The following is a 22,928-nucleotide window of genomic DNA, read 5'->3' on the forward strand; positions in this document are numbered from 1 at the left end:
GGAGAAATATTTGCTTTTGCTAGATCTTGCCTGCTATCGAGAGCACCTATCAGTGTCAATGGTGGCATTGGAGGATTCTGGGGTCTAGGACCGCAGCTGTGAGCAGCACCTCCTTTAGTTTCCTGACACTCCTGGATGGGAGATGTGGCCAGCAGTGAAGGCGAACTCACCGGAGGTGGCATGACGGTCCATTTGAGATGCAGAGTAAACCAGAGCTGTCACAATCAATACAGCTCATCAGCCAATAAAAGGAATTCGTTCTGGAAATAGGATGTATTAATTACACTCTTAGATTAAGGGAACTCTCCTGGGAAATGCAGTCCATAGAGATCTAAGTTATGGCTTGAACGGTGCAACCATAAGAGTGACATTCAGCAGAGATGGAGGCTACTGCCTATGCAAATAACCTACTGGTACCAAGATGTAGAAGGCACTTGCTGGCCAGGTCCTAACACCCCGACTAACTCTGAGTCATAGTGTTAGTGAGGCAAGCGCACCACACAGTCCCAGAAATCAGAGCCACCTCTTACGCTGGAACGCGCAGATACCAAGTCTCAGTCAAAGCGGCAGAGAGCTGAAACAGGGTACCGTGACATGTAGCGATGGCTGCAACTACAATCCCATGAAATAGTAGCAAAGCAGAAATTATTACATCAATGAGTGAACATTGGTTGCGGTTGAGGGTTTGGAACTCAGGATACCTGCAGTTCGATAAATCACTGTAAATGGACAATAGACCCCAAAGTTGCCTTTGGCCAAAGTTGTTTGCACTCCCGGCAGGTGCTACCAGGTACCTAGCGTCTCTGCGTCTCCATACCTTGGTCCAGGGGCTACAGTGCAGCAGGAGTTCTGGTTGGTGACAGTAGGGGGCGCTATCTGATTTGAACACTGCCATTCAAAATAAGGATCACTGATTGACAGAGGTCAAAGGGGAGGGGACCACAGTTTGTCTCAACTTACTTTTGCAGGGTGGGATGCAGGGGCCACAGGCGCTTGCTTTACATGCCGCAGCATGCACAAGTATGTGCAAGGGACAGACTCCATGTGGGTGCGGGGGTCATTGGAGCAGAGTTCATATGCTCGCCAGGCAGGGTCACTGCTCAGGTTTCTAGTTGTGTTTATCCACGGCTTGGTCATTTTCGACAGTTCTCACAGTCTACTGGTGTTCTGGTTCTTGGGCAGATGCAATGGTCTGTAGAGGACTGGAACTCTGGTCTGGGATAATACTGATGCCCGTCTGTTGCTGGAGGATGACAATGCTCTGCAGACAAGCACTTCAAGGAAAGCACCTCTGGCCTGATGAGGGTGAAGAACTGTGTTCCACCTACATACTAACCAAGGGAAAGGGCGTTCAGTAGAGCACTCCCAACATCTACTCAGCTTGCTGTGGTTTTGCTCTTAGAAGCTGTAAACTCTGGGCTCCTTTGCCTACCTTGGTGATCTGCACAGGGGACTACCCTGAATCAGATATAACCTTTGTTTACATTTTAAGAAGGCAGTCAGTCAGGGTAGGCTCTTGGTGGGCGGGGAGATGATGGACTGGCATGAAGTTACCCAATCGAGTCCAAAACCAGGCATCTGAAAAACAACTCCATTTACAGGTATGTAATTTCCGAGATGGGATTAGGGGGGAAGAGAAACAGGGCCACGTGGTAGCCCTTTAGCAGGGGCAGCCTTAGGCATGTACAAGCTGTGCACCTGCACAGGGCCACCAAACCCCAGGGGCCATCACGCCAATATATATCCTTCATATAATAATCCTCTGAGGATGGATACATATTTGCGTGGCGGCCCCTGGCAGGGATTTGGCGGCCTCCGGTTCTGTTCTACTTCCAATCACCCTGACCCCCCCCCCCCCCCCCCCCCCCCCCCCTCTTCAATGGCCTCCGCGCTCCGCCCCACCTGGACCCCCTCTTCCAGGGCCCACTACCTACGCTCCCTGCCCAGGGCAACCATGAGCCTAGAGCCGCCCCTGCCTTTAGAGAGGTGCCACTATAATGTAGGCATGCATCCTCGAGCAGGGATCATTCCCATACATTACAGAATTCGTACCACACACCTGGGATAAAGAGGAGAGGTTACTCCCTTCTGGGCAAAGCAAGACACACTTGTGGTGCGTCCCCAGCTGGCAGAAGCGTAGAGGAAAGCTGGAAGACCCTGGGGGCAAAGTTCAAACAGGACACTACCAAGGAAATGCAAAACCATTAGCCTGGAGCATCTGCTTCATACAGTCCTGGTATTTCATCCTTATAAACGTAGAGCTGAAAGATCGACAGAGGAAGAGTGACTGGCACAGGCTTGGGACCTGCACCACTGAGAGGACTGAAGAGGAAGAGTGCAGGACGCAGGCTTGGGATCTGCACCGCTGAGCAGTCTACAGAAGAAAAGTGAAGGCTTCGCCCTAGAGGCCTGCAGTACTCAGAGATCTAGAAAGAACCAGGAATAAGCCTGGTCTGGGGATCAGCAGCGTTTGAGGGGACCTGCACTTATGAAAGGTCTACAGAGGCATAGTGAAAGGCCCAAGCTAGGGGCTTGCACCACTGAGAGGTCCACACAGGAAGAGTGAAAGGCACAAGCTAGGGGCTTGCACCACTGAGAGGTCCACACAGGAAGAGTGAAAGGCACAAGCTAGGGGGTTGCACCACTGAGAGGTCCACACAGGAAGAGTGAAAGGCCCAAGCTAGGGGCTTGCACCACTGAGAGGTCCACACAGGAAGAGTGAAAGGCACAAGCTAGGGGCTTGCACCACTGAGAGGTCCACACAGGAAGAGTGAAAGGCACAAGCTAGGGGGTTGCACCACTGAGAGGTCCACACAGGAAGAGTGAAAGGCACAAGCTAGGGGCTTGCACCACTGAGAGGTCCACACAGGGAGAGTGAAAGGCCCAAGCTAGGGGCTTGCACCACTGAGAGGTCCACACAGGAAGAGTGAAAGGCACAAGCTAGGGGCTTGCACCACTGAGAGGTCCACACAGGAAGGGTGAAAGAACCAAGCTAGGGGCTTGCACCACTGAGAGGTCCACACAGGAAGAGTGAAAGGCCCAAGCTAGGGGCTTGCACTACTGAGAGGTCCACACAGGAAGAGTGAAATGCACAAGCTAGGGGCTTGCACCACTGAGAGGTCCACACAGGAAGAGTGAAAGGCCCAAGCTAGGGGCTTGCACCACTGAGAGGTCCACACAGGAAGAGTGAAAGGCCCAAGCTAGGGGCTTGCACCACTGAGAGGTCCACACAGGAAGAGTGAAAGGCCCAAGCTAGGGGCTTGCACCACTGAGAGGTCCACACAGGAAGAGTGAAATGCACAAGCTAGGGGCTTGCACCACTGAGAGGTCCACACAGGAAGAGTTAAAGGCCCAAGCTAGGGGCTTGCACTACTGAGAGGTCCACACAGGAAGAGTGAAATGCACAAGCTAGGGGCTTGCACCACTGAGAGGTCCACACAGGAAGAGTGAAAGGCCCAAGCTAGGGGCTTGCACTACTGAGAGGTCCACACAGGAAGAGTGAAATGCACAAGCTAGGGGCTTGCACCACTGAGAGGTCCACACAGGAAGAGTGAAAGGCCCAAGCTAGGGGCTTGCACCACTGAGAGGTCCACACAGGAAGAGTGAAATGCACAAGCTAGGGGCTTGCACCACTGAGAGGTCCACACAGGAAGAGTGAAAGGCCCAAGCTAGGGGCTTGCACCACTGAGAGGTCCACACAGGAAGAGTGAAAGGCCCAAGCTAGGGGCTTGCACCACTGAGAGGTCCACACAGGAAGAGGGAAAGGCCCAAGCTAGGGGCTTGCACCACTGAGAGGTCCACACAGGAAGAGGGAAAGGCCCAAGCTAGGGGCTTGCACCACTGAGAGGTTCACACAGGAAGAGTGAAAGGCCCAAGCTAGGGGCTTGCACCACTGAGAGGTCCACACAGGAAGAGTGAAAGGCCCAAGCTAGGGGCTTGCACCACTGAGAGGTCCACACAGGAAGAGTGAAAGGCCCAAGCTAGGGGCTTGTACCACTGAGAGGTCCACACAGGAAGAGTGAAAGTCCCAAGCTAGGGGCTTGCACCACTGAGAGGTCCACACAGGAAGAGTGAAAGGCTCAAGCTAAGGACCTGCCCCACCGATAGTCTACAGGAGAGCAGGGAACGGCTGAGGCGAGGGACCTGCATAAATAAACGTTCTACAGAGGAAGAGTGAAAGGCCAAGCTAGGGGCCTGCACAGTTGACAGGTCTACAGAGGAAGATTGAAAGGTCCAAGCTATGGCGCTGCACTGTTGAAAAGTCTACAAAGGAGAGTGAAAGGCCCATCCTAGGGACCTGCACAGTTGAGAGGCCTACTGAAGAAGAGGGAAAACAGGCCCAAGCTAGGGACCTGCATCACTAAACGTTCTACAGGGGAAGAGAGAAAGGACTAAGCTAATGACTTGCACAGCTGAGAAGTCTACGGGGGAACAGTGAAAGGCCCAAGCACTGCACTGCCAAGAAGCCTACAGGAGATCAGTGAAAGGTCCAGTACGGACCTGCATCACTGAACTTTCTAAAGAGGAAAGGGAAGATTTACAAGAAACAGACAGACCTGAATAGATGCGTCAGTTTCCCTGCACCATCCTGTAATACCCTTGCGCCATCATGTATGCACCATAATCACAATATGGCGCACCATGGCGCAAGGATTGACAGATGAGTCTGAAATTCTGACGTATCTTTTGGTGCAAAAGTCAGGCATTGCTGGAGTCCTGTTGCAAGCACGACGCAACTCCAGCAATGCATAGAGGAAGAGAGAAAGGCTAAAGCTAGGTACCAGCACTGCTGAGAGGTCTACAGAGGAGGAGTGAACTGCTCAAGCTAGGGACCTGCACTGTTCAGGGGGTTACAGGGGAAGAGTGAAAGGCTAAGGCTAGGGACCTGCACTGCTCAAGGGTTTCCAGGGGATGAGTGAAAGGCTAAGGCTAGGGACCTGCACTGCTCAGGGGTTTACAGGGGAAGAGTGAAAGGCTAAGGCTAGGGACCTGCACTGCTCATGGGTTTACAGGGGAAGAGTGAAAGGCTAAGGCTAAGGACCTGCACTGCTCAAGGGTTTCCAGGGGATGCGTGAAAGGTTCAAGCTAGGGACCTGCACTGCTCAGGGGTTTACAGGGGAAGAGTGAAAGGCTAAAGCTAGGGACCTGCACTGCTCAGGGGTTTCCAGGGGATGAGTGAAAGGCTAAGGCTAGGGACCTGCACTGCTCAGGGGTTTACAGGGGAAGAGTGAAAGGCTAAAGCTAGGGACCTGCACTGCTCAGGGGTTTCCAGGGGAAGAGTGAAAGGCAAAGGCTAGGGACCTGCACTGCTCAAGGGTTTCCAGGGGATGAGTGAAAGGCTAAGGCTAGGGACCTGCACTGCTCAAAGGTTTCCAGGGGATGAGTGAAAGGCTATGGCTAGGGACCTGCACTGCTCAGGGGTTTACAGGGGAAGAGTGAAAGGCAAAGGCTAGGGACCTGCACTGCTCAAGGGTTTCCAGGGGATGTGTGAAATTTTCAAGCTAGGGACCTGTGCTGCTGAGAAGCTTATAGAGGAAGAGTGAAAGGCCCAAGCTAGGAACCTACACTGCTGAGAGGTCTTCAGAGGAGGAGTGGGAGGGATAGGTGCCCTTGTCCCTGCATCTTTTATCAGGGCCGCCCTGGACCTTGTAGTTAAGGATATCCTGTTCTGTGTGAACACTGTTTTCCTGCATCACTCGGAGAAAGGGTTTTATGACGGGGCTCTCGATATTTTGTTAACTCGCCCTTCCTGTGTGGAAAATAAGTTGATGTTCTCTTGTTTAAAATGGTATTACAAATGTGCACATTTACATACACAAAAATATTCTCAACGGTGAAGGAGTCACATTCTTCTTAAGTGAGGGACAACTACACAGCCTGCGAGAGTCTCATTGGAAGCACTACTCAAATCAACTCAAATAAAAAAGTACTTTATTCGATTAATCCAGAATTAATCATAAAAGCTCACAAATCACAGATAAAAACACTAAAATAAAACAATTCATATCAGCAAGTGATCCTTTTCCTAGTTCTCAGAGACGCACATAAAAAAGAAGCAACACTAGAACAGGTTAGAGGATCAGGCAGCATTCGTAACAAGCATTGGAAATGCAATAGGTCTCGCAGCATTAGAGTTAGTGCTTTTAAAATTGTTTATGGGTTTTTTTGTAAATCTTTAGCATTTTTGTTTCCTGTAGCCAATGCTAAAGAATTACAAATAAAAAAAGCCATAAACAATTCTAAAAGCTCTAACTCAAATGCTCCGAGACCTATTGCACTGTGTGAGGGTGAGGGGTTGAGGGTGAGTGAGGGTGAGGGTGAGTGAGGGTGAGTGAGGGGTTGAGGGTGAGTGAGGGGTTGAGGGTGAGTGAGGGGTTGAGGGTGAGTGAGGGGTTGAGGGTGAGTGAGGGGTTGAGGGTGAGGGAGAGTGAGGGAGAGTGAGGGTGAGTGAGGGTGAGTGAGGGTGAGGGTTAGGGTGAGGGGTTGAGGGTGGGTGAGGGTGAGGGGTTGAGGGTGAGTGAGGATGAGTGAGGGTGAGTGAGGGGTTGAGGGTGAGTGAGGGTGAGTGAGGGTGAGTGAGGGTGAGTGAGAGTGAGTGAGTGAGAGTGAGGGTGAGTGAGGGGTTGAGGGTGAGTGAGGGTGAGGGGTTGAGGGTGAAAACTGCAAATTCATATGACAAACTTTTTATTCAGGGGTAAAAAAAATTCTCATACGGAGCAACTCCTTTCCCTATTCCACCTCCTTTCTATTTGGAGGGGGAGGGGCCTCTTTCGACCTTGGAAAACAATACTGACGTAAGCTTATGGATGGGCACATTTTCATGGAGCGTTTCAGCCCCATAACTACGACTTCCCACCTATTTCCAGGTCCTGTGGGTAAAAACATTTTTCTCATTTGATTAAATTCTCATGAAAATCTTCATGTGAGTAAATCCTTTTACGAGTGAAATTCCAAATGTTACAATTGCAAAGCAAACCTACAGATGTGAAGAGCTTTGAGTACTGGTCCATAACATTTTTCACTCCTAGATGACTTTGCAGAGTTCATCTAGGTTTCAAAGATAAACAATGCATTGATCTAATGCTTGCAACACACTCACATTTTGGGAAGTAAGGAACTGAGGCTCAGTTTGATGAAAAAGCCATCTGCCCAAAAACCACACAATGTGGTCAAGTGGAGTAGATCAAACTGTGAGCGGTCATGTAGGTCCTCAGTGGCAAACTAATTTGTGGACACAAATAACGTAACCTAAAAGTAAATTAGTGTCATTTGCATGAGTTTTCCTCAGAAACTAAAGTGAATATATATATATATATATATATATATATATATATATATATATATATATATATATATATATATATATATATATATATATATATAGCAATGGCACAATTAAAAGAGCGTTTCCCTAACTGAGGTGTAATTTGAGCTATGGCATAATGCGAGATATCAGAGCGTTGATGCAATGAGAGCGCTGCCATAATCTGGGCACGTGGGCAGATCGACTAAAGCCCAGGCGCCCATCTACCCTACAGCCCCACACACATACCCTACAGCACTTTCAGCTGGAGGAAAAAGCTCAGACCCATAGCCAGATATACATTTTTAGGGGGTATGACCAAACATTAAAACTGTGTTCTATAAGCGCATTCTTTCCCAAATACTGGATGCACTACTAAACATCATTTTTTAGTAGGCACGGTGAGACATGGCACCGCACACCTGAACAGAGCCCACAAGGAGGGTCAGTCCGTGAAGAACGATGTGGGGAGGCGAACGCGAAACGGGGAGGCGAACGCGAAACAGGCAGACTCAACCTGGCACTGCCAGCGAGGCTGAGCAGCCACAAAGTCGGGGCGCCTCGGCTCACTTAAACGCCACCGCCCCCCAACTTCAAAGTGCGTGCTCAGACCGAATGACACACGGGCGGAGGTGCTTCATTTTAAACGTTAGTGGGTTTGTGTGTGTATGTGTGCTCGAGAGTCACAGGACGGGCAGCGCGAGGCGAACACGCCGTTCAATAATAATCAGGGCCGAAATGAACAGGATGCACCGAGGGGCAGGCACCCCTGATCCGGAAACAAAGGCTGCGCCGTTGATGGGGGCAGCCTGGCTCTCTCTCGCGGGGCGCCGCGAGGGTGGGCATGCGAGGCGCTAAGGTAGGCAGCGGGCGGCGCCACTCATTCAAGCAGTAGGGCGAGGGGGGACGCAATACCAGTCAGACAGGAGGGAGGGAGTGCAGTGTGTGAAGGTGAGGTCGCGTGGAGACGTCTGAGCTCGGGGACCAGACAGGAGTGAGGGGGTGTCTGCGATAGACGGGGAGGAGGGGGTGGCAAGTGCCAGAGATTGCCAGATAGCGTGAACTGAAGTCTGGGAGGGAGATGGCCTGCAGGTGCTGTGAGGTGGTGTGGCGACACGTGAGATGGGGAGGGTTGCCTGAACTGAGGGGCATCACGAAGGGGGCACTGGGGTGTAATGTGGCCAGACGAAACAAAATGCGTGTCTGCCCTGTGAGGTGGGAGGGCTTCGCATGTATAAGTGGTGTGGACTGAAGTGAGGGGAAGTCTGCCCTAGTCACGTAGAAGCGGTCCAGACATCAGGAGGAGAGGGATGCCTGAGCTGAGGGGCATAAAAAAAAGTCACTGGAAGGATTTGTTGCCAGTGGATGAACGAGGTGCGAGGAGGCAGTGGTTCAAACACCGAGCGAGGTGGTGCAGACTGAAGTGAGGGGGTGTCTGATCCAATCCCGTAGAAGGAGTAAGAGACAGGAGAAAAGAGAGGCAGGAGCTAAGGGGCATCAAACAAGTGACTGGGAGGTATTGCAGCCAATGGATGTTAGGAGGACATGCTTTACACATAGAGCGGAAGCGAGGAGGTGTGTGGATTGACGTGAGGGGATATTTGGACTAGTCAGTGGTTGAAGTGCATAACAAAGTATGGGTACAATGTGGTCGGGTCAGTGACTGAGGAGAGGCAGTCCCAGACAAGTAGCTAAAACAAGACGGAGGGAAGAGAGGGGAGGGGGGGAGGAGAAATGCGACACGGCGGGAAGGGGAGGGGGCGGAGCGGGTAAAATAAACAAGACGGAGGGGAGAGGGGAGGAGAAATGCGACACGGCGGGAAGGGGAGGGGGCGGAGCGGGTAAACAAAGACGGACGTGCACGCGCTTTTAAGCTCAATGCGCATGCGCATTGAGCTTAAAAGTCACGGGCACTGCAAGGAATCGCCACGATTCCTTGCAAGTTAGATAAAGAGTAGATAAGTCCCAATACTCTCGCCTTGCTCGATGCGCATGCGCATCGACAGGCGAGACCTAAAAAGCATAAGGCCGGGCGACATTGCCTAAAATTAAGCTTACGTAAAAGAGGAGCTAAAAACCTTTTCCGATGATTGCAATAAAATTTACAAAAGAAGAAAATGTGCAAATCAGTTTGAGGCGAGAGATCATCACAAGGACAACAAGGAAGATCAATAGTAGAAAGAATGCCAGCAGGGTGGCCCCGCATACATGGGATATAATTAAGGCGAAACCTTCACAGAATAAATCTGTGCAGAGGCAATGTTACAACTCCAGATAGGAGGATAACCCCTCATCCTGCAGTGGGCCCTCCAAGTATTCCCTTATAGATGGTTTGTTATGATTTACATTCATTCTCGCCTCATAGGCAAAGGCTGAGAAACGGGTTTTTAAAGCTTTTTGATCTAGGTCTAAACAATCCATTATTGTTTGTTGGATAAGGGATACTATCTCTACACCATATTGAGTGCCAAAGAAGAATAGGAGCTGCTTTAATCTGATCAGTTATATAGGGGATGTTTAGCTCTTGATGTAATTAAAAATTGGAGCAGCTAATGGGGAGGCTCGTCATTGATTTCCAAAAACGAGCCTCTATTTATTTGTGACTCACCACCATGAACTACTGGTTGTTTAGAACTAACGAGTTCCTGCATCTTCCTTAGGAGTGTTGTCGAGGGTTAAGTACACGTGAAGCGGAGGGCGACCCGTCCGGGAGCAGCTGTGCCTGGGCTGCTTGTTTCTGAACACAATGTCCTGGCCTCGGATCCTAGATTCGGCACTTGATCTCAAAATCCAGTGATTCTGGAAATACTGTTCCATCATCTCGTGATTCAAACTGTAGATATGTGCAACTGTGTAAAGATGGCATCTCATATGAAAGAACGACTGCATGTGTACCACCGCAACTGCATGCTGCCCCCCTTCTAGCCATCACCTCCTGGTTTCTGTGATTCACGGCCTGTCAGACCATCAGCTCACAGCCATGTGCAGGGGCACCACAAAGCAACATGCAGAACCAACTCAGTAATGTACAGAGGCCCCACAGAGAAATATACAGAGCCAACACAGCAATGTACAGAGGCACTACAGAGAAATATACAGAGCCAACACAGCAATGTACAAAGGCACCACAGAGAAACATACAGAGTCAGCACATCGATGTGCAGAGGCACCACAGACAAATATAGAGCCAACACAGCAATGTGCAGGGGCACCACAGAGCAACATGCAAAGCCATCACAGCAAAGTACAGAGGCACCACAGAGAAACATGCAGAGCCAACAAGCAATGTTCAGAGACACCACAGAGCAACACACAGAGCCAACAAGCAATGTGCAGAGGCCTCACAGAGAAACATGCAGAGCCAGCACATCAATGTGCAGAGGCACCACAGAGAAACATGCAGAGGCAACAAGCAATGTTCAGAGACACCACAGAGCAACATGCAGAGCCAACACGCAATGTGCAGAGGCCCCACAGAGAAACATGCAGAGCCAACACATCAATGTGCAGAGGCACCACAGAGCTACATGCAGAGCCAACAAGCAATGTGCAGAGACACCACAAAGCAACATGCAGAGCCAACACGCAAAGTGCAGAGGCTCCACAGAGAAACATGCAGACCCAACACATCAATGTGCAGAGGCACGACAGAGCAACATGCTGAGTCAACACGCAATGGGCAGAGGCTCCACAGAGAAATATACAGAGCCAACACAGCAATGTACAGAGGCACTACAGAGAAATATACAGAGCCAACACAGCAATGTACAAAGGCACCACAGAGAAACATACAGAGTCAGCACATCGATGTGCAGAGGCACCACAGACAAATACAGAGCCAACACAGCAATGTGCAGGGGCACCACAGAGCAACATGCAAAGCCATCACAGCAAAGTACGGAGGCACCACAGAGAAACATGCAGAGCCAACACATGAATGTGCAGAGGCACCACAGAGCAAGATGCAGCGACAACAAGCAATGTGCAGAGACTCCACAGAGCAAAATGCAGAGCCAACAAGCAATGTGCAGAGGCTCCACAGAGAAACATGCAGAGCCAACACATCAATGTGCAGAGGCATCTCAGAGCAACATGCAGAGTCAACACAGCAATGTGCAGATGCACTACAGAGCAAGATGCAGAGCCAACAAGCAATGTGCAGAGACACCACAGAGCAACATGCAGAGCCAACACGCAATGTGCAGAGGCTCCACAGAGAAAAATGCAGAGCCAACACATCAATGTGCTGAGACACCAGAGCTACATGCAGAGCCAACAAGCAATGTGCAGAGACACCACAGAGCAACTTTCAGAGCCAACACGCAATGTGCAGAGGCTCCACAGAGAAACATGCAGAGCCAACACATCAATGTGCAGAGGCACCACAGAGCAACATGCAGAGCCAACACGCAATGTGCAGAGGCTCCACAGAGAAACATGCAGAGCCAACACATCAATGTGCAGAGGCATCACAGAGCAACATGCAGAGTCAACACAGCAATGTGCAGAGGCACTACAGAGCAACATGCAGAGCAAACACAGCAATGTGAAGAGGCACCACAAAGAAACATGCAGAGCCAACACAGCAATGTGCCGAGGCAGCACACAGCAACATGCAGAGCCAACACAGCAATGTGCCGAGGCACCACAGAGCAACATGCAGAGCCAACACATCAATGTGCAGAGGCACCACAGAGAAACATGCAGAGCCAACAGAGCAACGTGCAGAGGTATCACAGAGAAACATGCAGAGCCAACACAGCAATCTGCAGAGGCAGCACACAGCAACATGCAGAGCCAACACAACAATGTGCAGAGGCACCACAGAGCAACATGCAGAGCCACCACAGCAATGTACAGAGGCACCACAGAGCAACATGCACAGCCAAAACAGCAATGTGCAGAGGGATCACAGAGAAACATGCAGAGCCAACACAACAATGTGCAGAGGCACCACAGAGAAATATACAGAGCCAACAGAGAACTTTGAAGGAGCCGTAACAAGATCGCGGACATACACAACAGCTTCAAGACCTGGCTATTCGAGCAGTAGCAGCACCCCCCCCCCCCCCAAGCGCCTTGAGACCCTCCGGGTAAGTAGTGCGCTCTATAAATGTCTGTGATTGATTGATTGATTAACAGCAATTAAAAATGCAACGAATAAGTAATATTCAGAGTTGACACTGAGATATATGAAGAGTCAACACAGTGAAACACACAAAGCCAACACAGAACTTTGCACTAAGCCAAAACGAGCAACGAAAAGAACAACCAATGAGAAATTTACAGAGTCGACACAGCAATGCACAGAGTCGTCACAGAGAAACCCACAGTCAGAACGGAACTCTGTAGGGAGCCAAAAGAGAGCAATGAAAAGTGCAAATAATGAATAATATACAGTCAACGCTGAGCAATGTGCAGAGCCAACACAGAAACATACAGAGCCAACACTGGGACACATACTGAGCCAACACAGAGAAACACACAGAGCCAACACAGAAACATACAGAGCCAGCACAGGAAAACATACAGAGACAACACAGGGAAATGTACAGAGCCAACACAAGGAAACACACAGAGCCAACACAGAAACATACAGAGCCAGCACAGGGAAACATACAGAGACAACACAGGGAAACTTACAGAGCCAGCACAGGGAAACATACAGAGCCAACACAGGGACCTACACAGAGCCCACAAAGGGAAACATACAGAGCCAGCAGAGGGAACCATACAGAGCCAACACAGAAACATACAGAGCCAACACAGGGAACCATACAGAGCCAACACAGAAACATACAGAGCCAACACAGGGACACATACAGAGCCAAAAGAGGGAATTATACAGAGCCAACACAGGGACCTATAAAGAGCCAGCACAGGGAAACATACAGAGCCAGCTCAGGGAAGCATACAGAGCATACACAGAAACATTGTCGGCAATGTCAAGTTGGTGAGCGCGAGTGTGGAAATCAACCTCTCGGCGAGATTTCTCAACGCGGGCGGTCAGATTTCTTATTGCGAGTGGTCACATATTCTTGCGACTGCTCGTGTTGAGATACCGTCCATTCACGTTGAGAATGCTGCTGCTCGAGTCAAAATCTACTCAAGCGGCAGCAAGGAAGCAGCTTCCGTTTGCGCTTGCGCTGTGCATGGTGCTATTTGCGATGATTGCACAGTGCGGACAAGCACCTGCCACTGAAAATATCAACGAGCGGCATTTATCTACCGGAGTCCGCTGCTCGCGAAGCTCCGCGTAGCGCGGCAGAGTTTTTTTGCACTTCGCAGAGTTCCGCATAGCGGAACTATGCCAAGGCTTACACAGAAAGTATACAGTGCCAAAAAAGAGAAGTGTAAACAGCAACTAATGTGCAGCAATTTACTGAGTTGACAATGAGCAATGTGCAGAGCTACACAGAAACATACAGACCCCACACAGAACTGTGTAAAGCGTTAGCAGAAAGCAAAGCAGAAGAAATTAACAATGTACACAGGAGGCACCATGCAATGGACAGAGCCAACAAAGCAATGCGCCAAGCTGAAAAGCTCAGTTTTAAGGAGTCAATGATGTGCAATGGGCAGAGCCAACACAGAGAAACATACAGAACTAATGGACAGCAATGTGCAGAGCCAAAAATGAGCTCTGCCCAAAGTCAAATAGGAGAAATATGCAAAGTCCCGATGTTGAGAATGTACAGAGCCAAAAGTGAGCAATATACAGAGCCAACAGGATACAAGGATACAACATGTGGATCCAATCGAGAGCAATGAGTAGAACCAGCACAGTACAATGTGCAGCGCCAACAGAACAGAGAGTAATGTCCAGTACCAGAAGTCTGACAGATGTGTCTTTCCCATATCCATTCCCTTCAGCCCAACCACAAAGGGATGCATCCAGATAGACATGGTGGACTTACGTGTGTTCGCTTTGCACATCCCACAGAGGAACATCAGCATCAGGGTCAGGACCCACAGTCTTTGAGAGGGCAGGTCCATGCTTCTCCTCCACCTACAACAAATGATCAGAGTTAAGTCCTGGGTATTCAGCAGACAGAGAAAGAGTGACAGAGGAGTTTACAGCATGACAAGAGAGTGAGGAACTTGCGTGCTGGAGCCAGGGCATGTCCTAATGTAAGTACTATCTACGGAAATGTGACCTGGAACATAGACATGTTAAGATGCTGTCTCTAATAATGTGAGCTCGAGCAGAGACATGCACTGGTGCTGGTACTGGCTAATGATATGTGAGCTATAGTACGGAGTTGCTGATGCTGATGCTGGAACAGAGAGATGTCCAGATGACGACAGTGTCCGAGATCATGTGAGGTGGTGCTGACACATGTTATGGTGCTGATGCTATCTGAGGTCATGTGAGCTGGAGCAGGAACATGTTCAGATGGCGCTGCTGTCTAAGACCAAGTGAAGCGGTGCTGAGGCATATTCTGAGGCTGATACTGTCTGGGATCACCCGAGGTGGTGCTGACACATATTATGATGCTGATGGTGTCTGAGGTCATGTGAAGTGGAGCAGTGACCCGTCTTGATGCTGGTACTGTATGAGATCATGTGAGCTGGAGCCAGGGCATGTACTGATGCTGGTACTGTCTAACAATATGTGGTCTTGAGCAGGGACATGGTAAGATGCCGACGCTTTCTAAGGTCGTGTAAACTGGAGCAGAAACTCGTTCTGGTGCTATATTCTAGCATGTGAGGTGGTGCTAAGACATATTCTGATGTTGTACTGTCTGAGATAATGTGAGGAGGTGTTGAGACATGTTCTAAAGTTGATACAGTCTGGGATCATGTGAGGTGGTGCTGAGAAAGGTTGTGATGTTAAATAATGTCTGAGATCATGTGAGCTGGTGCTGAGACACGTGATGTTGTTGTTCTTGCCTAATAACGCAACCTGGCAAACAAACAACACAATGCTGTGAAAGAGGGACATGACATGATGCTGATGGGGCAGGAGCATGTCTTGATACTGGCACTGCCATGCAATAGATAAGCTAGTAAGGAAAATTATAATGCTGATATTGATTGAAAATCTGTGAACTGGTGTGGGGGATATGTTGGGACCAAGTGAACATGTAAGCTGGTGAAGCGACGTGTCTCGATACTCATACTACCTTGATGTAGGGCAAGGTAATCATGATGATGCTGCCTGGAAGATGTATGCAGCCACCGGTATATGCGTAGATTCTGACATTGGCATGGGAGCTGGATGTTGGGACACCCTGAACCTTGGAGCTATAGCAGGGACATGTCATGAGGCTGGTTTCTTCTGCTTACCGACAGGCTGTTGTTACATGTGATGTGGATGTCCTGAGCAGGTGAGCAAACACAAGCACATAGACGACATCACAAACCTGGGCCTCGTTTATATATTGGTGGTCGGGCTGTTGTTCCACTAGCCAACAGAGTAAATACCTCTGTCGCCCTGGTGGAGGTTACGACTGCCAAATTAATAAATGATTACCAAGCTGGAAGTAATTTATAAAGCATTGGCAGGAACCACTGTAACAGTGGTTCCTGTCAATGCAATCCACGGTCGGGTGCAGGTTTGCAAACGAAAATCCCACAACAGGATTTTCTTTTTCAAAAATAAAATAATTATGCTCCGTTCGGCATGGGAGTCTTCTCCCATGGCAGGAGGAGCATCATTTACATTTTACTATTTCTCACGACCAGGGTTTGTCTGGCGGTGCTGGACAGTAATTTTTTTTTACTTCTCTACCCTTCATGATTGGGCGGCGGACATGTAGTAATTTCTCCACTGGCTCTAACTCAGCTTGACTGTCAGAGAAGTTTGACTATGGTGGGGGCAGAGTAGTCACAGGCGTAGTAAGATGGAAGGTCTACCCGCATTTAAGTCACACGGGTGGACCTACATGTTGAAGGTATGTATGCTCCGTCGCCGCTGAGACGGAGTACACATACCGCAAGCATATAATTTGGGCCACTGTGTTAGAAGCTTCATTCTAGCTCTAGTGATACAGTAGGGATTTCTTTGGTCTAATATGAGAAAGGAGTAGCCATTTTTTACGTGGTTTAGCGTTGTGCATTTAGGGAAAAAAGGGTCAAGTTTGGGAAGATCCTACGAACAATCCAGATCGCAGGATGTTTTTTTCTCACTTTATCACCTCCATACTTTCATTCTGACCTTCACAATATTAGGACAAATCGTTGCATCTTACTCACAGCCCCAACTCCTACCTCTTTGATCTCCATCCAAGCACATACCCACCAAACCCTAATCACGCAGTTGAGTGTGTTAATCCTCCAACTCAAATCTGCCAAACGCTTGCCTCCATGTATATCACTTAAGCATATAATAACCATCTAAGAGCAGTACTCCATAGCATAGGGAGACAGGTGGGCGATGAGGAATCTGCAGCTGGAGTATCCACCAATAAGAGTTGAATCAAAGGTAAGTGTCATTATTTAAAATGGTTCAAATAGCCGCAGATTCCTCACCTTGTGATCTGTACCAGTTCAATGATCCCTTCAAGGAGGTGAGCCTGGGAAGTGGACTTACACCACAAAGACCTGCAGGGCGGAGCAGGCAAAATGAGAAAAGAAAGGCGGGGGCATGTATGGAGGGGCAACGCCCCCAACCCCCCTCAAACCCTCCCCCCCCCCCCTTGGTGTCATCGGCTCTGGGGGCGCGCGCCGCCGTGTCACAATGATGCGGTAGGCGCGCCTCCCCTCTGATTGGCGTAGGGCTCCCCGTTGACCCGGAAGTGATTAATTCACTTCCTGGTCAAGGGGGGAGCTAGGGGTCAGACCAGTTAGAACTGGTCTGGCCACCTTAAGGGGTTAAAAGGCGGAGGAGAGCGGGAAGTGGTCTCTTGTTCCCGCGCTCCTCGAGCTTGCACCTTGCCCCCCTCAGCCTTCTAGGAGGCTGTAATCCATTTTCTCCACCCACCATCTCCTGAAGCAGATAGTCAATGAAGTTTGATAGTGGTTGTTTGCATGTTGTTTGCATAATTTGGTCTTCTTTCCCAAGGTAACTCGTTTTGGTGTGAGTTTTTTCCTTAGGAACCTTTTCCCGTTTACAGGTCAGCAATCGTCGTATTTATTGATATTCTTGGTCAGGCGGTAAGGTCATGACTGGTGGGCAGTCAATTTAAGGTCCTTAGAGGGCGGCGCCATTCATTAAAGGGGCCGCCCAGGTGGAGGGACAAATGGTCTCTCCAGAAACTCCAGGGGCGGTACATCCGGATGGATAGCTGGGTGCGGGGAGGAGGAAGTCACGCTTTCTTTAGGCTGGTTGGCCACCCCGCACGTGCATCATGATGTCAGTAAATGGTGCTGAGTGCAAGGGCCCCCCTTTTGTTAATATAACGAAGTCCAGGGAGCGTACGGGGGTAACCGGGGGGAGGGGGGGGGAGTTCCCTCTCGGTAAACGGGCCCTCTGCGCATGCGCACTCATGTGAGAGGGCATGGCTGTTTTAGATAAGGATCTGACACCGGTTAGTGACCTTGCCGTAGGCCCAAAATAGAATGCAGAAATTAATAACATATGATTATGATTCAATGCTTTTTTGCTAAGATAGGAAAACGCTGTATTAGAACTATGTTAAGGTTAGCCTTTGACACCAGTCTACATGAATTGTAATCAAATGTCAATCAAGTTTTCTGCATCAATAAGTGTGAAAATTGTTTTTTTCAATATTTTTAATTTGCTTTTATGTTTTAATAAATTCGGCCGGGGGTTGTATGACCCCCCGCCTTCCAAAGAAAAGCTTCTCATGTTCCTTGTTAAATAAAGGTGTAGAAACACGGGGCAGGGGAGGGGTCGGGCAGTAGTCCCTGACCATATCCGCTGCTCAAACAGGAAAAAAGGAAACCATTCTTTGGTTCACATGGTAGACTGGACCTCTGTAGTTGCCAGAACTGCCTCAATTGCACAAAAAGATAATATGTATCAAGTATCAGAAATGTGAAATCATTTTAAATTCCTCCAAAAGTCAGTGTGAAAGGGTGTTTGTTTTTATCCTCTTTCGTGTTTGAAAATTTCAGATTCCTACTCCGACTCTAGTGAAAATGCTTTGATGATTAGCGTATATGTCTAAAAAGGACTTTGAAAGTGAATCTGTGGAAGGAAATGAGACCGCATGTAAATTGCAATTTTCTTTACACTGTAAAACTTTTCACTTTCGCTAAAAATATCTTTACTCGACTATATAGAAAGTTTACTTTTTTTTGGAAGTTAAATTTAACATTCTGCCTAGGACTCTGGTGTCTGCTTCTTTTTTCAATCACAGGTTCTCGATACCTTCAATAGGTAGCCAAAGATGCCACCAACATTGTGTGCCAAAGATGGCGACGTGGCCCTCTGCTTTTACAAGAAGAAAAACCTTGCCTCTAACATATAACTTATCTCCACCAGTACCGTGATGAGGGCCACAGTCTAGCAGCCTCCAAATCCTGAAAAGCAAAGCAATCCTACAGAGTAACATCAGCAGTGCTGGCAATATCATAAACCTACAGTTCTTGCCACAACTTTCTCACTAGATTGAGCCTCCTTACAAAGGATTTCTGCCCATCGCCACTCTGTGATATCGTCTTTAGGAGTCGTCTACACTGCTGGGGGTGTAAGTAATGTGACCATCTTTCACTAGTGCAGTCTGCAACCTTATGCATGCAAATGTGTTTCTGTTTGAATGTTTAAACCATAATTACATCCATCTCGATCCTCTTTTTTAGATCTATGGATTATTCGTTTGGAGGCATTTTTTTTAGGTCGAAGCCTACCAGATAGCAAAGCTGTTGGTCTGCTAAGGACATCTTGGGGACATACTTCCCTACAAATTAATTCTGCCCATTGCTTACCATTGGTTTGTTGTTTATAAGTCACATTTGCTTTCTATTTACTGTAATTATTTTAGGGTGTCCAGCCTGAGTTCGTCTCTTCAGTGGCCCATACCATATTTGCTATATTCTTCCACCTGTACTTGCTTTCTGTAAACAGACCTTTCAATCTTGTACTTATCTTGTCACATTTGCTGTATATTCAAAGACGGAGTTCAAATTTCAGGCTCTATCTTCTGAGCGAGTTTGGTGTTTACTTTTCTTTCTCTGATTTCAAGGTGGGAGGATTTATGTGACAATCATGCTGGCTACTGGGGGTGTGCTGGAGGAAAGCTGTATAATGTTGTTTTTTTGTAGCACACAACAACATTTAAATGTCTGTAAATAAACTGTGCATATATTTCAGAATATATCCAAATTAAGAAAGCACAAATGAAGCAAATTTTTTGGTATTTCTGAAGTGTGGTGGAAGCAAATACTTTAATATGATCAAAACAAATCAATACACTAGGGTGATGACATTGCACCACATTATCGTTTGTGCACTGTATACTTTTATCAGTAAAACTGTATTTCTGTGCAAATGTAATGGTCATTTCAATTGAAGATGTGTTGTCTGTAATGGCATTACGCTACCACACCATGCATACTCCTCTTTACTCCACTCCCCACCACTGCACTCTACTCTGCACAACTTCACATTACGCCACCCCACACTGTGTCACTGAACTCTACTCTGCACCCCTCCACTTTATGCCTCTCTACTCTAAACCACTCTACTCAATGCCAATGCACTCTACCCCATCCTACTCTACTGTTCAACCCTACACTCTTCGCCACTGCATTCTACACCACTCCACTCTACTCTGCAACACTGCAGACTCTATGCCACTATACTCTACTCTCTAGCACTCTAAGTTACTGCACTCTAAGTCACTGCACTCTATGCCACGGTATTCTTCTCTGTACCATGGTACTCTACGTCACTCCTCTTTATGCTAATCTACTCTACACCACTCTACTCTATGCCCCAGCACTCTACGCCCATGCACTCTACTATACACCACTGCACTCTTCGACAGCCTACTCTGAAACACTGCACTTCCTGCCACTTAACTCTATGCCACTCTACTCTATGCCACAGCGCTCTAATCTGTACAACTCTATGCCAATGCACTTTACGCCACTACACTCTATGCCATTCGATTCTGCATCAATAAACTCTACTCCATTGCACTCTACACTGCAACACTCCACTCTATTCTGCACAACTCCACTCCACTTCACTCTCCACCACTTTACTGTGCAACACTTCACTCTGCGCCACTGTACTCTACACCACCTACTCTTCACCACTGCACTCTACTCTGCACCACTCTACTCTACATCACTCTACTGCACTCTCAGGGGATGTTGTGAAGTGAATGGTGTCCCTGTAAATGATGCCGATTCCACCTCCATGCTTAATGGTTCGGTCCGGGTGTGTTATCATGTAACCTTTGGGGATGGTGGTGGCGATGTCTGGTGCGGACTTGGGGTGAAGCCAGGTTTCTGTGAGGAAGATGACATAGAAGGTGAGGGAGGAGATCATGTCCCAGATTTCCATGGCACGCTTCCCGAGAAAACTCTACTTCACTATACTCTATGTCAATCTACTCTGCACCACTGTACTTTATGCCACTTCATTATAGGCCACTCTACGACACATCACTCTACAACACTCCACGATACCACACTCCATTAAACAGTACTCTTCTCTATGACACTCTACCCCACTCTATGCCACTCCACTCTTTGTCACTCTACAAAACTGTACCCCACTCTACGATGCGGAACACAACTCCCTTTCTGCCACCCCATGCCACTTTACTCCACTCTATTCTATAACACACTACTCCACTTCACTCAATGCCATTCTATCCCACTCCACTCTACTCCAATCTACAACACTCCACTCTACAACTCTCTACTCGGCTCAATGCCGTTCTACTATACTACACTACACTACTTTACTGTAAGGCACTCCACTCTATGGCAATCTACTCTACACTACGCCACTCTACACCATTTTACTCCACTCTATACAACACCCTCTATGCCACTCCACTCTGCGCTACACCACTCCACGACACTCTATGCCACTCCACAATACTCTACTCCACTCTATGTCACTCAACTCTACAACACTCTACTCCACTCTTTGACCATCCACTCTACCACACTTTACTCGCTCCACAACACTCCACAACATTCTAAGCCACTCCAATCTACACCACTCCATGACACGCCACTTCACTCCACTCCACGCCACTCAACTCTACTCTATGCCATCCTACTCCATAACACTCCATGACACTCTACTTTATGATACTCCACGCCACTCTCCTTTATGCCATTAGCTTTTAGCCATGCTGAACAGCAGCCCCCCTGGTGTACAACATAGCTAAAACGTATTGGCTTTGCCAATAGCTCTTGCCTACATGATACCTATTGGCTTTGCCAATATTTGTTATATACAGCTATGCTTTGTAAATCTATTAAAAATGGATCTTAAAAACCAAACAAACATGTGTTCTGTCTGATGATGGTAGAAACCTTGTCAGTAGTAGTTTGCCCGCTCCTTAATATTAAAAAAAAGACTTAAAATAAAATTTCTAACCTCGCTTTACTGGGAGCCAGGGAAGGAAAAAGTACTTCTAAGTATACGATAAACACACCCTCCCCCGGTTCGTGTATACCAGCAAGTGACACTAGAGACTGGCATGATGGTATTGATGTTGGGGAAGCTGTTCAGAAGTATGCTACTCTCACTTTACCCCCACCACTACTCAGCATTTAGTGAGCATAGAAGATTGACAGGCTTGATTAGCTGAGCGGACAGTTTTCCATGATCTGGACAGGCTTAATGGTCTAACATGACTCAATTTCATTGCTACTGCCCTTGTTCTATGTGCCCATTACCCCTGAGGTTGGAGCACACAGGAACTAGCTTAACCCTTTTGATGCTGATGACGAGCTCAGCTCGTCATCACCCAAAGGTGTCGTGTGCTGATGACGAGCTGAGCTCGTCATGGTGCCACTAAAATGGCATTTTCCAGCACAGGGGGGGAAAACGCCCAGCAGCCATGTGGTTAAAGCTAGGCTCTGTATGTATGTGCTACATGGAGGTGCACTGCATCGCCGGCAGAAATACATGGTGCCTCTGCATATGAGTTGGACAACATGTGGTTGAAGGCCACTGTATTTAGAAGACTTTTCCAAATATTATGTCCTGTGTGCTGCATATAGGTATACAATGTACCCCTGTATTTAATTCTCTCAGGGTAATGCTCTGTTGGAAGTAAATGGAGGGATTGGCCCCTATCCAAGTCATGTTTGCCATTTGCCCTATGCTCTTGTATGCAATGATCACAGGGACAGGTCTTGTGACCTACAGACAGGTCTGCCTGAAATTATGCCCTCTTTGTACTACATTTCAGTTACCGGTTGCAAGAAGATCCTCCTTCAAGCTGCTTTGTATCACTCAAAAAGCAATACATGGCAAAGGATCTCTCTTCATCAGGAAGGAAAATCAACAAATACATACAACAAAGGAGCTTACGCTCAAGAATGGCTCCCTGCTTCATAATTCCTACATACAAGAGACTATAAATGGGTGGAACATCTTTCTCTGTTCAAGCAACCAAAACTTTGAATCCAACCCCAAACTATGGAATTCCCTACCTACAAACATAAGATTATACAGACAACCATCTCCACTTCAGAAGATTAGTCAAGAGCTGGCTCTACCCCACACGACAACTATACTCAC

The 22,928-nt window shown here is 48.1% G+C and overlaps 1 protein-coding gene across 7 annotated transcripts in view; it reads right to left on the minus strand.

The window, feature by feature from the left end:
- The window catches only part of ITGB4 (integrin subunit beta 4), a 304,508-nt gene that overhangs the window by 250,376 nt on the left and 31,204 nt on the right, over positions 1 to 22,928 (minus strand). For all 7 annotated transcript variants that reach the window (XM_086930744.1, XM_086930743.1, XM_086930741.1 and 4 more), the window contains exon 2: positions 14,221 to 14,312. In XM_086930744.1, the coding sequence (XP_086786870.1) occupies positions 14,221 to 14,312 (92 nt within the window). The remainder of the gene's footprint in view (positions 1 to 14,220; positions 14,313 to 22,928) is intronic.

Source organism: Lissotriton vulgaris, chromosome 7 (assembly GCF_964263255.1).
Source record: "Lissotriton vulgaris chromosome 7, aLisVul1.2, whole genome shotgun sequence".
NCBI lineage: Eukaryota > Metazoa > Chordata > Amphibia > Caudata > Salamandridae > Lissotriton > Lissotriton vulgaris.